The sequence below is a fragment of the Diabrotica virgifera genome, chromosome 1, assembly GCF_917563875.1.
Source record: "Diabrotica virgifera virgifera chromosome 1, PGI_DIABVI_V3a".
NCBI classification, from domain to species: Eukaryota; Metazoa; Arthropoda; class Insecta; order Coleoptera; family Chrysomelidae; genus Diabrotica; species Diabrotica virgifera.
Window position 1 is genome coordinate 135,046,262 of NC_065443.1, and position 20,513 is coordinate 135,066,774.

General features: G+C 32.8%; 1 protein-coding gene across 1 annotated transcript in view; it reads left to right on the plus strand.

Moving 5' to 3' along the window:
* LOC114333519 (leucine-rich repeat-containing protein 24-like) overlaps window positions 1–19,590 on the plus strand; it is a 264,133-nt gene extending 244,543 nt beyond the window's left edge. Inside the window, exon 7 of the mRNA XM_028283404.2 lies at window positions 18,589–19,590. Within this exon, the coding sequence (XP_028139205.2) occupies window positions 18,589–19,033 (445 nt within the window). The 3' untranslated portion in view covers window positions 19,034–19,590. The remainder of the gene's footprint in view (window positions 1–18,588) is intronic.
* Window positions 19,591–20,513: the final 923 nt, after the last annotated feature.

Here is a 20,513-nt window from a genome sequence, read left to right on the forward strand (position 1 = left end):
TACATAAAAAAAACTTGGATAAGTCCATCTGAGTTAAGGAGGACGTTGTACCCCCCCCCCCTAGCGACAGGACTATAATAATAAATCTCCACTACACTTTAAAAACCATTTTTAATAATTAACTGTATTTTTCGTTTAAAATAATTTTTATTTAAAGATAATATAAATCTTTCTTTTGTCAATGACTGTGAAATAATTTCTTAATTGTTATAAATAAAATCACTACGATTTAAGAAAACAAAAACAATTATCTCGGCTTAAGTTGTTAGTAGAAAATTTTTATTTTGTTTTGAATCTTTATTTTGTATTCAGCAACAATAATCTGCCAGTTAGAAACTCGTAGGATGTACAGGGGCGGCTTCAGTTCTTAGTGTTTATAACGAAATTTGCCTCCTTATTTTCAAACCCGAGATAAGAGGTTGAAATAGCTATTTGTATAACAAGGGAGGAAAGTGCTACTTTTCCTCCCGAGAATGAAGTTTACTGCCCGACGCGTAGCGGAGGGCAGTAATCATTCAAGGGAGGAAAAGGCACTTTACTCCCATGTTATACATATGGTTTTTCCACCTTCCTCAAATAACAAGTCATTTTTTCATTTTTACTTAATTTATTTATGTAACTAACCAACAAAATTTATTAGAACTAAAACTAACAAGTAGCTACAATATAACTGTCAACTGTCAAATACAAGTCAAATTATTAATGTAAACAATGTTAAATCAGAATAACAATTTACTGTTTTTTACCATTCTGCAAAATACAGAGTGTTTTTAAATAAACGTTAAAATGTATAGATACTTACGTAATATAAAATAGATATTGTACAGGGCGTCAATAAGTTATATTTCATGAATGAAATACCATGACGTCACTTTTACTTTTCCTCCCTAGGGAGGAAAAATATTTTCCTCCCTAGGGAGGAAAAGTACAACTTTGCTCCCTACAATCAGGTCCGGAAAAGTATACTTTCGGTAGAGGTAGGTGGAAAAATGTTTTACGCATTTATTTACATCAGAATATGAAAATATAAGTCTTTAGAAGGAGAGTGGATCTTGGATTAACTCTCTACGATTTTTTTTCAAAAGTTATAATATCTAGGCAACAAGTTTACCAATCGGGCTCTATAATTTTTTTTTACGTTTGGTGTTGAAGAATCTTTATTTTAAAGCCTTAAAAAATAAATAACAGTTATTTTTACAATAAATAATGGAATTGCAAAAAACGGCCATTTTGGACTTTTCGCAGGCTGTTATTCAATAACGTATTAACAAAATTAATCTTGTTATAGCTCAAATTGTAGGTTTTTTAATTTACTATAATTTCCTTTTTAAAAGTTTTCTTCTAAAATTAATATACTAAGCTGCAAAATTAAAAATCTTTAAAAATTGCAAATTTAACAAACGGAAAACGTCATAAATAGAAAAGCTCCTGAAATTTTTGGTTACATTTAAGTACAAGTTATTCCTGCCATCGTCATTTTTCACCCACAGCTTGTACTATTATTTATACGAAAAAATGTTTGTCCGACAAATACGTCGGGCATTTTAGTCCGACACGTAGAACATGTCAAATGACAAAAATTATATTGGTGATAAATAGCAGTCTGATCTTTGAATGAAAGTTTAATGAAAGGGTAACAAATCAATTGGAAGTTCTGTCCGACAAAATACACGGAACATTTTCGTAGTCTGACGTTCGAAACCTGTAACCTGTTCCACAATTCAAACTTCACCTGTTCCAGTGTTCCAACATCAACATCAAATTTTGTCCGACTAGACACCGTTAAGCTATTAACAAATTTTAAGTTTGCTATTAATAAACATTTTTTTTGGGTAAGGGGGATCCAGGCCTATTTTTTTGAAATTTTGTTTTGTTAAATCAAATATTATTGTACCGATTTCGTGTGTTATACCTATAAACATCCGGTTCATTACTCTATAATTCAGTATTATCAAATGCAAATATTTACAATTGACTATTATTCTACTAACCGCAATATAAATTGTATCAACAAGTTCAACATGTACGATAGTAAAGATAATGTGATTATGCATTCTCAAATAATTTTCAATAGGCTCATCCAATCGTATTTTTGAATGTGTTGATCGTTGCTGTTCTAGATTTTCTGGTTATAGTTCTTCCACTCTATCTTTCATGCATTAAATTATTCACAAAAAATTACTTTTTATAATCACAGAACTCACTTTTTACTCACAGAAACTGTAGTTCGCAAAATTAAGCCGCTTGTCCATAGAAACCACAATAATTTAAACAAGGATAAACAATACAGCAGGTCTTTGATATCTTGTTTGTATTAAATTTTGACGTTTATCATTTTCATTGACAGTGACATTATTTGTGATATATATATATATATATATATATATATATATATATCGGAATCTACATTTTATATTGTAATTATTTTATAAAGATATGTTGTGTTAAATACATTATAACATAGTTAAAATGTACAATATAACTTTATAAAATACATCTAGTCCAAGTAAAGCTTAAAATAGGAGAAAAAGTCGCAATTTTTACAGGATGGATCGATTTGCTTGAAAATTTGAGAATAAGTAGTGGATAGTCCAAGTATCAAAATCTATATGATGCCGAAAGGCGCTTTTACCATGGGGGCGGTTGCCACCCCATCTCGTGGGTGCAAATTTTTTCTTATATTTTAACCAAAAAAGTTGGTAAAAACTTTCATTCTAAGCAATAAACCTTCCATACATTTTTTTGATAAAATTGATGGTTTTCGATTTATTCGCTATCGAAAGTGTTAGTTTTATATCCAAAAAATCAATGTTTTTTAATAAGTTTTCTGCTAATAACTCCAAAATTTTCGTTTTATCAAAACAACTTTACTTAGCAAAAATGTACCTTTTGAAAAAATAAACGAAACCGTTTTTTTTAATTTTCTTTAAGACCAATAATAATCGAGCTATAGTGTATTATATGTTAGCTCTTCTTCGTCAAATGCTAAATATTGTAGTTTCAAAATCAAAAGACGGGAAAACTATGCATTTTTCGAGGATAACTTGTTCAAACTAATTTAAAGTAGGTACTTAAAAATATCTATATCAAGAAATAAAAAAAATCTCTAGCTCAAAAATTAAGTGACTTATAATGAAAAGAATGTCAGTCCCTATTTTTTTCAGCGAAAAAGTGATCGCAAGCAACCCCCTAATCACCACCTTAATTAAAATTAGTCATTGACCTTATTTGGTCCTTTTATTTATGTATTATTAATAGGCTCTAGAAGTTTGCGAATATGAAATGTTTGAAAATGAATAACGAATTTTTGTAGTTTGGAAAAAAATGGTTTTTCTTCAGAAGAGCAAGATTAGCATCAGAGATACGAAAAAATATTTAAATATAGAATTGTAGCTTATTTAATTCCAAAGAACCTGGTTTGCAAAAATTTTGTCTACGGCAAAAATTGAGTGAGCTATTGACAATTAAAACTTGTAATAACATGCAAAAACCACCTTTACCAACCCTTTTAAAGTCACTTCTTTTTGCGACTGAGTATTTTAAAAAGATTTAATACTAATTGGCTTATAGATCTTGTAGAAAACTACAAAATTATTTTTTACCAATCTTTTTAAGATAAAAAATAAAAAAGTTACGGTAAAAAAAAGTAGAACTCCAATTGGAAGCATAATAATGTAAGTTAGCGGTGTTTTTAGACATTGGCGTTATTCGTTCTTATTTATTTATGTTCTATTAATAGGTTTTAAAAGTTGGCTGGCTTAGAGTAATTAGTATTTAAAAAACTGAGGTTAAAAGCGAATAACGAATTTTTGTAGTTTGGTAAAAAGGCCATTTTCTTCAGAATAGAAAGATTAGCATCAGAAATACGAAAAAATGTTTAAATATAAAATTGTAGGTTATTTAATTCCCAAGAACTTGGTTTGAAAATTTTTTTCTACGGCAAAAATTGAGTGAATCGTAAATGAGTAAATATACCCTATTCCACAAACATACGCCTGTTTTGGATTACTTCGACAACGAATATTTTACTGGGCAAAATAAGAAGAACGAAAGTAAATTGCAAATTACAATGTTGTTTATTGGAAAAATTATCAGTTCCATTTACTTTCGTACTTCTTATGTTGCACAGTAAAATATTCGTTGTCGAAATAATCCAAAACAGGCGTATGTTCGTGGAATGGCCCATATATCGAGAAACATTAATTTTTTCTATACAAAACTAACACTTTCGATAGCGAATAAATCGAAAACTGTTAATTTTATCAAAAAAATATATAGGGCATTTTTTGCTTAGAATGAACGTTTTTATCAACTTTTGTGGTCAAAATATAATAAAAAATTTCCATCCCCAAGATGGAGTGGCAACCACCCCCATGGTAAAAGTGCCTTTTGGAATCATATAGATTTTGATCCTTCGACTATCCACTACTTATTCTCAAATTTTCAAGCAAATCGATCCATTCTGTAAAAATTGCGAGGTGAAAAGCTTCGGTTCCTGGCCTAATCCGCCGATTATAGCATTTCCTAATTATTATATTTAAAGGACGTATCAATGATATTACTCATCGACGTTCGCTTCAATTATTTTTTTAATTTAGCTAGTTTGAAAATGAATCACGACATTTGGACAAAGATAAAATCAAGAAATTGAAGAAAAATATTCTGTGTAAAAGTTATATTTATTTGAAAACCCCAATAAAGGGCTACAATTACAAAATAGAATGTTTTCGCTCCAAACAAAGCATCATCAGTGTTCTTTGCTTAAAATAACCATAACTAAAATTTAGTGAAGACAAAGATGAAAAATTTTAAAGTTGACCAAAATAAAAAATTAGGTTATACCCACATGCTCTACATGCTAAGCCACCAAAAATACATTGGTTAAAACCCTTAAATGTCGACTAAAAGTGAAATTACATTGAAATGTATACTAAATCCTGTCGATTGATGAAAAATATAAACATACCTTAAGACATTTAAAAAAAATTACCTTTTTCTTTACTAATTATGGTTATACTTATTTTAGACAAAGAACATTGATGATGCTCTCTTTAGAGCTAAAACGTTCTGATTTGTAGTTGTAGCCTTTATTGGGGTTTTCAAATAAATATACCTTTTACACAGAAGATTTTCCTTCAATTTTTGTAATTAATGGTACACAGCCAGCTACAGGGAATTTTTTCTTATGGAAAGATAAAATCGAACAACTATACAGTGATGAGCGCGATAATAACTAGCAGATTAACGCAAAAGATGGAAAACATAATACATTGCGAAATAAGGAGAGATGAAACTATTAGAGGTGGAAATTATCGGTGTAAGCGTATAAATTAACATTACATTACATAGTTTTCCACCTTTAGACGTCTGTGACGGAAGTATTTTATAAAATTCTCCTATCACGGTGATCGTTGTCATATTCCTTCAATAGGGCTATGGGTGGAAAACTATGTAATGTTAATTTATACGTTTATATCGACAATTTTCACCTCTACTAGTTTCATCTCTCTTTACTTCGCAATGTATTATGTTTTTTATCTTTTGCGTTATTCTGTCGGTTATAAGCGCGCTCATCACTTTATAAATAAATACCGTATAGGCGAATAAAGAAAAAAACAGCTAAAAAATCTTATAATGCTGTCAGATCCACAAATAGTATAGTATAGTTGATCCAAAAGATGGCATAACCCAGACATCCGAAGTGAAAGTTATCCTCCAACACCAAATTGTTCTATATGGTCCACACAATGTCCAGAAAAAAGTCACACCATTTTGAGCGTCGGGTTTGGGGGGCAGAGGGGGGAGAAATCGGTAAATTCGTAGTTTTTTAAGTTTTTCGCCAATATTTCTAAAACTATGCGGTTTAGCATGAATAACCTTCTATACAAAATTGTTCTACATTAAATTTGAAATAAAAGAGGCCCTATGCACAATCTTTCTAAAATGAATGGTTCCAAAGTTACGGAGGTAGTATAGTATAACTGGTCCAAAAAAAGGCCTAACCCAAACATCCAAAGTAAAAGTTTTCCTCCAACACCAAAATGTTCTATATGGTCCACATATTGTTCAGTAAAAAGTTACACCATTTTGAGCGTCCGGTTTGGGAGGGAGATGGGAGAGAAGCCGGTAAATTAGTAGTTTTTTACGTTTTTCGTCAATATTTCTAAAACTATGCTTTAGCGTAAACAACGTTATAATATACAAAAATGTTCTACATGAAATTTAAAACAAGAAATGTTCTACACATAATTGTTATAAAATCAACGGTTCCAGAGTTACGGAGGGTGAAATGTCGAGGTTTTCGATATTTTTATATTTTTATAAAAAAAAAATCTTATAATGCTGTCAGATCCACAAATAGTATAGTATAGTTGATCCAAAAGATGGCATAACCCAGACATCCGAAGTGAAAGTTATCCTCCAACACCAAATTGTTCTATATGGTCCACACAATGTCCAGAAAAAAGTCACACCATTTTGAGCGTCGGGTTTGGGGGGCAGAGGGGGGAGAAATCGGTAAATTCGTAGTTAAAAAAAAACTACGAATTTACCGATTTCTCCCCCCTCTGCCCCCCAAACCCGACGCTCAAAATGGTGTGACTTTTTTCTGGACATTGTGTGGACCATATAGAACAATTTGGTGTTGGAGGATAACTTTCACTTCGGATGTCTGGGTTATGCTATCTTTTGGATCAACTATACTATACTATTTGTGGATCTGACAGCATTATAAGATTTTTTCTTTTTTTATAAGAAAAAAAAATCTTATAATGCTGTCAGATCCACAAATAGTATAGTATAGTTGATCCAAAAGATGGCATAACCCAGACATCCGAAGTGAAAGTTATCCTCCAACACCAAATTGTTCTATATGGTCCACACAATGTCCAGAAAAAAGTCACACCATTTTGAGCGTCGGGTTTGGGGGGCAGAGGGGGGAGAAATCGGTAAATTCGTAGTTTTTTTTTAAGTTTTTCGCCAATATTTCTAAAACTATGCGGTTTAGCATGAATAACCCTCTATACAAAATTGTTCTACATTAAATTTGAAATAAAATAGGCCCTATGCACAATCTTTCTAAAATGAATGGTTCCAAAGTTACGGAGGTAGTATAGTATAACTGGTCCAAAAAAAGGCCTAACCCAAACATCCAAAGTAAAAGTTTTCCTCCAACACCAAAATGTTCAATATGGTCCACATATTGTTCAGTAAAAAGTTACACCATTTTGAGCGTCCGGTTTGGGAGGGAGATGGGAGAGAAGCCGGTAAATTAGTAGTTTTTTACGTTTTTCGTCAATATTTCTAAAACTATGCTTTAGCGTAAACAACGTTATAATATACAAAAATGTTCTACATGAAATTTAAAACAAGAAATGTTCTACACATAATTGTTATAAAATCAACGGTTCCAGAGTTACGGAGGGTGAAATGTCGAGGTTTTCGATATTTTTATATTTTTGGGCAATATTTGTGATATAACTATACCAAAAACCCAGAGATCCAAAGTGAAAGTTATCCTTTAACACCAAATTGTTCTATATGGTCCACATAATGTTCAGAAAAAAGTCACACCATTTTGAGCGTCGGGTTTGGGGGGGAGAGGGAGGAGAAATCGGTAAATATAAAAAGTATCGAAAACCTCCACTTTTCACCCTCCGTAACTCTGGAACCGTTGATTTTATAACAATTATGTATAGAACCTATTTGGTTTTAAATTTTATGTAGAACATTTTTCTATAGAACATTCCTTACGCTAAAGCATAGTTTTAGAAATATTGACGAGAAACTTAAATAAACTACTAATTTACCGACTTCTCCCCCATCTCCCCCCAAATCGGACCCTCAAAATGGTGTAACTTTTTACTGAACAATATTTGGACCATATAGAAAAATTTGGGCGCCTCGACACCGTAAGGTACAAGAGGACGGCTTAAGTAAGTAAGTAAGAAAAATTTGGTGTTGAAGGAAAACTTTTACTTTGGATGTCTGGGTTAGGCCTTTTTTTGGACCAATTATACTATACTACCTCCGTAACTTTGGTACCGTTCACTTTAGAAGGGTTATGCATAAGGCATTTTTTATTTAAAATTTAATGTAGAACAATTTTGTGTAGAAGGTTGTTCACTTTCACTTTGGATGTCTGGGTTTGGGTCTAACTATACCATCCTAAAAGTGCAAATCTTGATCCATCAGCAAAAAGAATATTAGCCCAGTCGTTAACATCCCATCCCAATCCACTTGTTCTGGTGCAAACTTTCAACTTGCAATTCGGTGTGCCCTCGTTAACAGTGGAGCAGTATCATGCATTCTGGCTCTGATTCAAAATTTCCTTAATATGTTTCTAACCGAATTTGCACCGATATATTGAACCAATACCAATGTTCGAACAGAATATTACGGGCTATGGAAACATCATTTCGCAATTGTTTACCTGTAAAATGATATGTACTCAAAGTCTTCAGATGTAAATAACGTTCACCTGTGGGGTCCAGCGCGTGGGAAGTGCTGGAACTGGTTTTCTTATGTATCCTCCACCTTTTCTATACCTTCTTCTTCTTCTTCTTCTTCTTCGTCTAGCCATTCACGTCAACATCTGAACATAAGCCTCTTCAAGTATTCCTTTCCATTGTTTTTTGTTGTACGCTACTTGTAGCCAATTTTTCCCGGCAGTTCGTTTCAGATCATCTGTCCATCTCATAGAGCCTCTGGGTATTTTGTATTGGTATGGTCTCCATGTTAGAATTATTGTTCTGTGCCATTGGTTTAGATCGATCCTAGCTACATGTCCAGCGTATTCTTATTTCAATTTTAACGATTTTTGTACCACACCGGTGACTTTGGTTTTCTGTCTTATCCATATGTGTTTCTTTTCGTGTCCTTAAGTGATATGCCAAGCATTGCTCTTTCCATCGCGTGTTAAGTGACTCTGATTCATATTCTTTTTTGTGATTGTCCATGTTAATATCGGAATAATGCATGCATCAAAAACGTTAGATCGAAGACATAGTTGAATTTGCTGATTTTGAGTATTTAGTTCAGTTTGCCGAATGCTGCCCATGCTAACTTTCTTCTTCTTTTTATTTTTTCCATTCGAATTTCCCTATTTAGTATTATTTTTTGTCCTATACCTTCTTAAAGCACTTGAAATATTGGATGGGTGGATTTTCATAACATGAGCAAGATATTGCTGCGATCGTCCATCTCCTATGAAAGCTACAATTTGGACTGCTGGTTCTGACGTTAAATTACTCATTTTTTGTAAGAACGTACCTCCTTATTAAAAAATCAAGCAAAGGTAGTACACCGATCAAATTCTCGAGCACGAATCTCCAAAATAACTATTCTATTTTAACAATGTTTGGTTTACTGTTTTTTTTTCGGCAAAAACACGGTTTAGCTTGACATGTAATGGGTTTGTAGACATTTAAAAAAGATTATAGACGAGTTTATTATTAGAGAGATTTTGCACCTCTTATTTTGCAATTCAGCTATGGTTATCGTTATACTACGTCTGCGCAGTAGCGAATATATGATCCGTTATCGTTATTAAACATAAGGGATTCCGTAATTTACGAAGGTTTAAAGTAGTGCTTATCGTTATCGTTATAGTAATGGTTAAATTGCTTTGTTTCCAGAATGTAAAAAATCAGTAAAATTACATTTACATAGATTCTAATTTTGATGACCTATAAATTAAAATATCAAAAACTGTTCAAGTATATGCCTAAAATTACAATTACGTTGTGAAGTGAGGTTATGTTTAAATAACCATAACGATAACACGACAAACCTACTTGACAGGCTGCAAAAACTCTGCTTTTTAACGTTGCCGTAATCGTTATGCTTAATAAAGTTAACCATAGCGGAGCCAAAATCAGCGGTTATTTTAAGAGGTGCAAAATCTCTCTAATATCATGTATTTGCTCTTTTTTATATTTATTTTATACGTATTACCGGTATTTAATAAGAATATACTCCATAAATATCAACTTGAAAAACGTTAATTCAGTACATTCCCCTATAGCTCGGTATCCTCGGTACCCAAAAAAGTAGTTTTTGAAACAAAAATCCTTCTGGTAAACACTAAGTTGACTTTTAGAGGAAACATGAGTGCAAAAGGGAATATTATATGACACAAGTTAATGGATGATGATGTATGATGCGGCGGGTAGAATCAGATACACAACATCCAGAGTGACGTGCTGCATGAAAAAGAGTAAAATATCCGATATAATGTGAACCGAGTTTACTTCAGCAGTGTTTGGCTTAATTAAATAGAAAAATGTTAGGCTTAAAATATTAGATGACAGTTTATTTTATGGTGTGCGAGCGGTGGTAAATTCGTATAAATTCATGTCTACAATCATACATTCCAAAAACATTATGTTTTCTTCTGTATATGTAGGTAATCTAAAACATCCCCAAATATTCCAATCTGAAATTTTTATTGTTATTTATTTGGTACCGATAAACAAAAATTTAAATACTGCTTGATTTTAATTTGTTTGCTCTATTAGAGACTTCATGTAGAAAAATGTTTTTATTTTATCTTTATGCCTAACAAGGACACGCAAGCCGATCATATCTACCTTAAATCTTATTAATATTTCCCAAATTATAAAAAAAATTGAAAAAAATCTTCTAGTGGCCCACTGAAACGTGGAATAAATCAGAATTAAAGACGTTACAGGGAGAATTTTCTAGAAAAATCGATTTGAAAATTTTTGTTTTTGGAATTTAAAAAATTTTAAGAAAAATCGACGTCGACCCAACGTCAATAGACGTTGCATTTTTCCCTATTCTACTTTGCAAAATACAAAAAGGGTCACAAAGCTTGCTTATACATTTGACGCACTGTCAGTCAACGTGTTAATTGATCAATAGTGAGAGTGTATACTAAACCCATACAATTTTGTTCAATTGATTTATATACAATATTTTTTTATTTTGAACAATAAATAATTTTCTAAGATAAAAAAGGGTTCAAGGCAGGTTTTGTTTATATTCGATTCAGAGTTGGACTACCATCTCCATATAGCAACTATTTCAGCATCCTTATGCATCATAAGTGAAGTTTATGCAGTCACAACTCTGAAGGGAATATAAACATTCTGCCTCTTTTAAGGCAAACCATCGCGATGCAATGAACCCACCTTTTGAGACGCAATTCAGCGACATCTCTCGTATTACGAGAAAAACAACGAAAAGCCCCAGATACAAAGTTTACTACTTTTTAAACAATTAGAATAATTGAAATAAAAATATAATAAACAATATTTTAAATCTAAGACTTTTCGCTAATAAACTGCTTTCTGGCTGCATCCCATATCTCCGGATTTTACAACATATAATCACGTAGAGACGACGAAAATAGGAGAAAGCAAATAGAGGACACTTAGGCCACGCATTTACCTTCTCTTCGTCTAGGAAAAGGACCGAAAGACAGTTTCTAAATACTCAAAAACTGAGTAAAATGAAAAAGATAAAAAAGGGTTCAAGGCAGGTTTTGTTTATATTCGATTCAGAGTTGGACTACCATCTCCATATAGCAAATATTTCAGCATCCTTATGCATCATCAGTGAAGTTTATGCAGTCACAACTCTGAAGGGAATATAAACATTCTGCCTCTTTTAAGGCAAACCATCGCGATGCAATGAACCCACCTTTTGAGACGCAATTCAGCGACATCTCTCGTATTACGAGGAAAACAACGAAAAGCCCCAGATACAAAGTTTAATACTTTTTAAACAATTAGAATAATTGAAATAAAAATATAATAAACAATATTTTAAATCTAAGACTTTTCGCTAATAAACTGCTTTCTGGCGGCATCCCATATCTCCGGATTTTACAATATATAATCACGTAGAGACGACGAAAATAGGACAAAGCAAATAGAGGACACTTAGGCCACGCATTTACCTTCTCTTCGTCTAGGAAAAGGACCGAAAGACAGTTTCTAAATACTCAAAAACTGAGTAAAATGAAAAAGATAAAAAAGAGATAAATAATTTTCTCATTTTGTTATCAACATTATAACGGTGTAAATAAATAATTGTTGATTGGCGTAAGGTTTATGTTATGTATGTCTGTTTACTATTAACAATATTGATTATGAGCACGTATGTTTGGTTGTGTAGTAATTTCCAGTCACGTCTAGCAAACTAACTTCCCAAAAAAGAAATTACCAACGTCACTAGACAGTTGTGTCTCGGCTAAGCGAATTCAGTATACTTCAACTTTTGACAGATCTATAACAGCCGAGTCAATTTTCCTGTTTTTTCTGCTTACCATTTCATGCAGAAAACTAAAATAGAGAATTAAAATAGAAAATTTAATTAAAACTAAGGTAGGGTTGATATAATATTGATCTGCGCCTACACTACCATAAAATGTCATTTTGAGTTGCTACTTTCCAACCTCGAGTAGGGAGACAATGAATATCCTCCTTTCTTTGAAATTATGCATGTAAGTGTCGGACCGTCATTAATCACAAATATGTCAAGTATTTCTTGTTGGAAGTAAAACAAAATATGATTAATCGTTCTGAGTTGACTTACATATGAGGACGAAATTCAGCCACTACTGTCAAGTCAAGATCGTTATTTATCCAGATCGTTTTATGTTTTTGGTTTAATGTTTGGTTTTTATGAAGTAAATTATTTTGTATATTGAACATCTAAATAACAAACAAAATAGCGAATGGACTAATATCCAAAAGATAATCATATTAAAACAAAGGTTCTAGTCGGTTATAGTGAAATGTGTCAACAGCGATATTTATTAAATAAACTAAAAGCCTTCACTGACTATAGTTCTTCCACTTTAACTTTTCGCATGCGTCACGATTCATTTTCAAACAAATTAAGTCAAACCATAAAGTGAAACGAATGTCGATGTGTATATACATTTTGTATCTGTCTACTATATATTATCCACATCGGCGAACGTTTCATTTTACGTTTTGATTTAATTTGTTTAAAAATGAATCGTGACGCCTAGGTAAAGATAAAATGGAACAACAATAACAACACATAACCTTACGTTTGTAAAACAATTCCTGAAAAGTGATATGTTTCGTTTTTCAAACTTCTGCGACCAAAAACAAGACACATAAAAGATACTTTAACTATAACACAGTATGCGGCAAACTAAACAGTACTGAAATGAATGTTCAAACGTTTATGATTATTTATATGTTTATTATACATTATATAGCCTTGCAAACATTGTTCACAACGACGTTCCCGATAAAACAGATGTTAAAGATGCCCTCTGCCACAAAAAAAAATATTTCCACTCTGCAATTCAGGAATGTCAGAAGGTGGATCGGTCTGCCTCCTTTAGCGTTCTCCATATGTACGCATCAGTTGGCGTTAGGTATGGTGAGTGGCGATCTCCCAAAATACTCGAGAAATATTCAAAGAGACTCCCTGGCCGTGTGACAAGTTGCCCAGTCCTGCTGAAACAATTATTAATTTTAAGCTTAAACCGTTTTCGAGACATTTTCCGTATGACTCACGTAAATGACGTACTCCACGATAAACATTTTTTCTGCAAAACTGAGAACCATCCTGAAGCATCTAACATTAACATTCACATAAGTTTTAACGACGTTCTGAAACCACTCAGTACGTTTCGGTTCATGACACATCCAAATTTGAGGCATACACATCTCAGTACTGTTTACTTTTACGCATACCGTATTACATTACGTTTATTACATTACCGTATTACGTTTTAAAATAAAGTTTGCTTTTAGGTCTGGATCCCGCGTATGAAAAAAAAGTTGATTGATAGCAAGCTGAAAATTTGTTAATAGCTTAAGGGTATCTAGTCGGATAAACTTTTATATATGGGAACACTGGAACAGGGGCAGTTTTAATTTTGGAACAGGTTAAAAATTTGGAACGGTCAGACCACGAAAACGGCACATTTATTTTGTCCGACAGAACAGACTTAAACTCTCCGAACAGAGATTAAACTCTCATGCAAAAATCAGACTGCTATTTATCACCTGTCATAATTCCTGTCATTTGACATATTGTACATGTTCCACTCATTAAAACGCCCATTTGGTGATAAATAGCAGTCTGATTTTTGCATGAGAGTTTAATCTCTGTTCGGAGAGTTTAAGTCTGTTCTGTCGGACAAAACACATGTGCCGTTTTCGTGGTCTGACCGTTCCAAATTTTTAACCTGTTCCAAAATTAAAACTGCCCCTATTCCAGTGGTCCCATATATAAAAGTTTATCCGACTAGATACCCTTAAGCTATTAACAAATTTTCAGCTTGCTATTATTCAATTTTTTTTTCATGCGCGGGATCCAGACCTATTTTCACGTAAATGACAAACACAACCAATGACGCATATATAAACAAAACGATCTTTGTATCGTGTTATTATAACTTCGTAAAGATTTCTGCTACTTCGTATCAAAACAATAAATAACCAAAGAAATTATGTTTATGACAAGTTTTACAGCTCTGGCTGGGTCTATTATATTTTACGTCATTGTTTAGTAAACTCTAACTGCAATTTACAACTTTCAAATTCGCAACTAATCACAAAAAAAATAAATAATAAATCTTAATAGGCGACTTCTGAAAGTAATTGTGGAGTTACTAATGGAACATGCATGATTTAGTTATGATCGACGAATAAACTGAAAATGGATGCAGATCGATAAATCATTTAGGGTAAGCGATACAGTTGTTGGCCTCCATACAGTAATTGGCCGTTTCACTTTTAATATGTATTATTAAGAATTCCGACTATACCGCAGATCTGGCAACCTCTATTTCAACCTCGGCAATCTTCCTTGCAGCCGTCGCCGAAAGAACAGTTCTCAGTTTATTGATAACATTTACAGGAACGTGTTCTATGTCGAAGGCTGTTGTGTATCAGTGAAATTTGTGCAATTTTTAGTGAATCAGGTAAGCAAGGGACATTTAATATCATCCTTTTAACGTACTATGTAAGGCAGTACACTTGAAACAATTGTTAATTTTAAGAAAAATTATAATAAACTATTAGAGGAGCTCGAATTATTGTGTAAAATTTGGCGCGAAATTATTTATTTATGGGGCCAATAACTAATCCGTAATAAGTACACAAAATGCAGTAATTGGCCACCCGGCCAACAACTGTATTTTTACTTTTTAGTTTAACAGTACTTGCGGATAATAATTAAGCGTTAAATGTGCATTTTAAAAAGTTTTTTTGTAATATTTTTGTTCAGAAATTTATTTAAACAGTGGTTGGCCGGGGCCAATAACTATAATAAAATAGGGGCCAATCACTATATATGCTCTGTTTTCTATTAACTACCTATTCACATTTACAAAATCAATGTTTGTTTCAATGAAAAAGTTATGATCAGCCTGAATATTCCGACGATTGCCTCTTTGATAATTGAATATAAAATATATTTTTTCAATCAACGCTTTAAATTCGTGTATACAGAAGTTTACTAAATGTTTTATTTTCGTTTCAGAATGCCTAAAACATCTGAAAACGAGAATTATGTTAAAAAATATACAGAAGAAAGTTTACAAAAAGCAATCGAAGCTGTAAGAAGAGGGTTGCCGAAAAGAAAGGCGTGCAGACGATATAAAGTACCAAGAGCCACTTTGCAGTTTCGACTAAGTGAAAAATTTTTAAAAAAAGTCACACGGTTATCTTCCTGTCTTATCGTTTGAAGAAAAAAAAAACGATTAGTGGAGCGGATACTCGATTGCCACCGCAAAGGATTTCCAAGAAGATGCGAAGATATCCAAGTATCAGTAAAACAGTTCCTAGATGAATCATCTCGTGAAAATCCTTTTGTAGACAACTACCCTGGAACTGGTTGGTATAAAGCATGTATGCGACGACATCCTGAAATATCTCTAAGAAAATCAGAAGCCGTAACAAATGCATCGTCCAAAGTCAGCGAAGCTGATATTAGGAACTGGTTTAAACACATTTATTCATACTTACAAGAAAAGATGTACACAGACAGTTTAAATGATCCGCAAAGATTATTTAATGGCGACGAGACAAATTTTCAACTCTGCCCCCAAAACAAAAAGGTATTGGCACCCAGGGGTGACAAAAACGTGTACGAGGTGGACTGTGGAAAGTCTAAAACTAACCTTACGGTTCTATTTACATTTAATGCTTCTGGATTAACTACTCCACCGCTAGTCATATATCCGTACAAACGACTCCCAAGTGAAATAGCAGACTCTATTCCAGAAGGATTTACTATTACCTGCAGTGATTCAGGCTGGATGAAGACTGAAATCTTTTTTGGATACATAGCTAATTGTTTTTACCCTTTTGTCAAGAAACAAAATATAGAATTTCCAATTATTTTAAACGTTGATGGCCATAAAACCCATTTGGACAAAAAATTAAGCGATCTTTGTGCAAAACTTAAAATAATTCTAATTGCACTTTATCCAAATGCTACTCGTATTCTTCAACCAGCTGATGTGTCAACATTTAAGCCCCTAAAAGATGGTCGGAGAAAAGGAGTCATAGCCTGGCGTAGAACTCATCCCGATGCAGATCTAACCAAAAAGGAATTTGCGCCTTTGCTCAAGTGTGTTCTGGATGACACAATAAAGCCTGAGATAATTGTTAATGGTTTCAGAGCTTGTGGACTTTGCTCCTGTATAAGAGCTATAAATAGTGGTTTGTGTTTTTCATGTGTACTTAATATGTATAAGAGCTATAAATAGTGGTTTGTGTTTTTCATGTGTACTTAATATAAATTTGACATCACTTGGTATCAAATGTAATTCTTGTACCAGATCTTATCACCTTAAATGTATTGAGAAACATGCGTTGCACAAATCAAACGTTAATATTTTTACATGCAAAACTTGTTTAAATAATGCTAAACATATAAAACATTTACCTTTTTAATTTAAGTCATTAAAAGGATAAACTGAAACTTTAAGCAGCTAACCACACGTAGATAGGTAGGTACTTCATCTCCGTTTTAAAAAACTAAGAAAGTTAGGGTTTGGTTCATTTTAGTTAGGTGTGTAAAATTTTTTAAGAACCTCATTTGTTCTATTTAGCTTTGGTATCGACAATAATATTAATAAAACTTCAATAATTAGACATTTTGTTTGTATTTTCTTTAACTTAACGATTATATCGATAGGGCCAATAACTATAATATTAGGTGGCCAATATCTATAATCACGGGGCCAATAACTATATTTATTTGGTGGCCAATATCTATATTTATGGGGCCAATTACTGTCAAACATACATTACTTTATAAAAGATTTTTTTCTATTTTATAAATGAAAATCAAAAATAAGCGATATGAGATATAGAAACTCTATAAACTGGTCTAGAATTTGATCTAATAGCTTTGTTGCTAAAAAATAATATTATAACTTTTACAGCTTCTTTAAGAGAAAGAATGGCTTAGGAGGCCAATAACTATATCGCTTACCCTAAGTGCACACGTGTTTCTGCAGTAAAGTTTGTAAAAGTTAGTTGACCAAATGTAGTCAACTAATTTTGTAACAATGTGACGGCCAGCTGCCAGGTGTCACTTATATTGTTACTGTTTTGTAACCTGTAAATATAATGAAATGTTTTCAAAAAGTTATATGCATAACTAAACATTTTCGGACTGAAAACCAAAACGTTAAAACAAAAATGTAAAATGTAACTCTCTTTAATCAATAATTTTGATTTAGATATACAACTAAAACTGTCCTAACAATTTTTTTTCATAATTTAATTGATTGAAAACGTAAGAAATCTCCTGATTTCGTTTGTTTTCAATAGATGTCGCTGTAGCGTATGACGGATAGCTCTTTCAGGACGATAGACTCAGTAAAACTCAGGTTAAAAACAAAGTAAATATATTTCGGTTATTTGTATACAGAGTTCAAAAATAAATAAACAAAATAAGAGATTATATATTGCTTCATTGCAGAGAAGTCCCCCCGGATAGATGTTTGCAAAAGAAAAATAAAATTAATAACAAAATGAAATGAGCCCATGAGAGCCAGAGTGGCCTAACTGATTTTAACATTACTTTACATAATCAAAGAAAATGATCAGAAGCTAACAATCTCAGATTGTTAACCGTTCAATTACGAGTATGCGAATCACTTTAATACGGTGCACCTCGCTACTCAGGTCGGCCCGTCTGCTCACTCCGCTTGGCTGGCCTTGGAGTCCAGAGATGTCGCTACAAGACTGAAGACTCTCCGTTCGGTGGCCTGCTTAAGTACGTTCTCTGCCTGAGCTGTTTTGGAGAAGTGGAAATGAGTGGGGTCTCATGTTGGGCGAACGGTGAAACTTCCACGGTTCGATTGGTCGATGTACTGCTCGCGGCGTATCATCACAAGCGTCTTTTGCATATTATTTTTAAATAATTTGCCGACATGACAGCAAGATTTTGGTTCAACTCAGAGAGCTTTCCGTAATTCGCTCTGATGGTTCCAAAAGGATGAAATGCATATACGCGAATGGCGGTGCTCTTTATTTAAATTAAATCTTAACTATCTCTCCTGTTTTTTTTATAATCAATCATTTAAATTTGATTTAAAAGTCCTCTTTGTTTCAGATATCCAGCAAGGATCCAGCAAGCACCTATTCCAGGATCTCAGTACCCTATAGAGAGCGTAATGGACTCCATATCGCCTTCATCCCTTCCCTACTGTACAGTGGCGTGGCCGACGTGCGTCCCGGCGAACATTCACATCATAAACTCTAACGTGAATCCTAGTTTAAATCCGAATTTAAACCCGAACTTAAACCCCAGTTTAAACGTTGCTTATCAACAGTGTTTATCAAGACGTAGTGCTAGTGCTCAAACGGACAACGATAGCGGAGAGTGCGCAGAACAACAGTTTTTAAGTGGATCTCGTGTAAATATTAATAACGCTAGTAATAATAGTAATAATAATAATAGTGAACCTGCTGTGAGTTCTGGACAAAATGACACGATGAGTGAACTGTTGACGGAGAGTCCAGATGAAGGATATGAAGGGGAACCTTCTGTTGTATAAAAGGGTTAACTTGGAATAGAGTTTTACAATACTTAAGAAAAATTTTAAAAATTAAACAATTTTCACAAGAAAACTTAAAATTATGAAACTAATTTTATATTAATTTGACGTTAGTATTTTTCAAAAGTTGAAAATTTAAAAATTAAAAAAGCTTAAAGCTTTAAGTGTCTGCAACAAATATCTTAAAAATGTTTGATTATTTTGTAAGGGACAACAAATTTTTATTTTTTTAAGTAATGAAATAAAAGAGGTTCTCACACACAGTTTATTTACATCGGGCGATGGTGCACAGCATCATCAGGTCCCGGTAAAAGTAAATTATATTATGCCTACACTATCATACTTTTGTTCAGTCATTGCTAAAAAGGGGGATGGTGGCTAGGAAGGATTTAACTGCATCAACTACTAAGTTAGCTGGATCTTGAGGGGAAGGTGATAATTAGAACTAACACGACAATTAACCAAAGGTATTGTTTGTTTTATATAATAAATGTGATATTTAATTATTTATTTATTTAGATCGACGTGATTTATATTTAATAAAAATAGAAAATATACCGTTTTGTTTTGATTTATATTTATTATAGAGATATATTTATTATTATAATATGTATATTATTTATTCAGATTTATATGTTGCGTAATTAACACTATTCATATTAAATCTATAAATAATAGATGGCAATTATTGGATGTTTATGAGAAGAGGTGATGAATTTCGAGGTGCAATAATTTTACCAAATTGGTCCAAAACTGCACAATTTGATTATGCATTATGTATTCATGTATGCCTTAAACGTAAGCAATCATTTTTGCCTGGTTGGCACTACTTGTGTTTAGATTCCTCAACGTTTTTATAGATGGTGTAAATTCCTTTAATTTTGATTGGAAGTTATCCCATTCACTATTCACTTTACGACTTACACTGGATTTTGAATTCAACCACTGCTTTAATGTCACTAGCAACCACTTCACTCACTATTCTTTGTTTGCTTCATCTCTAGCACAGGAATCGTCTTCTTTGTTTCCTCGAATACCTACATGCGATGGGACCCAAAGTATTACGAACCAGGTGATCTTGTGGTGTAAAATATAATAATATTAGAAGTTTAAGTTGGGTAGGAGGGAAAAAGCTGGGCAAGAAAAAGTAAAATTAAATTTGAACAGACAGCAACAGAAAACAGGAACACAGTAATATCAGTCTAGAAAAGTGGTTCCCAACCTTTTATATCTGGCGACCCACCTTCCGATGGTTTTTCATATTCGCGACCCATCCCTCACCCATGGTGATATATATATATATATATATATATATATATATATATATATATATATATATATATATATATATATATATATATATATATATATATATATATATATATATATATATATATATATATATACGTTATTCAGCTACTGTAAGAGCTACGCCGCGACCCACTAGTGGGTCGCGACTCACCGGTTGGGAAACTGGGAA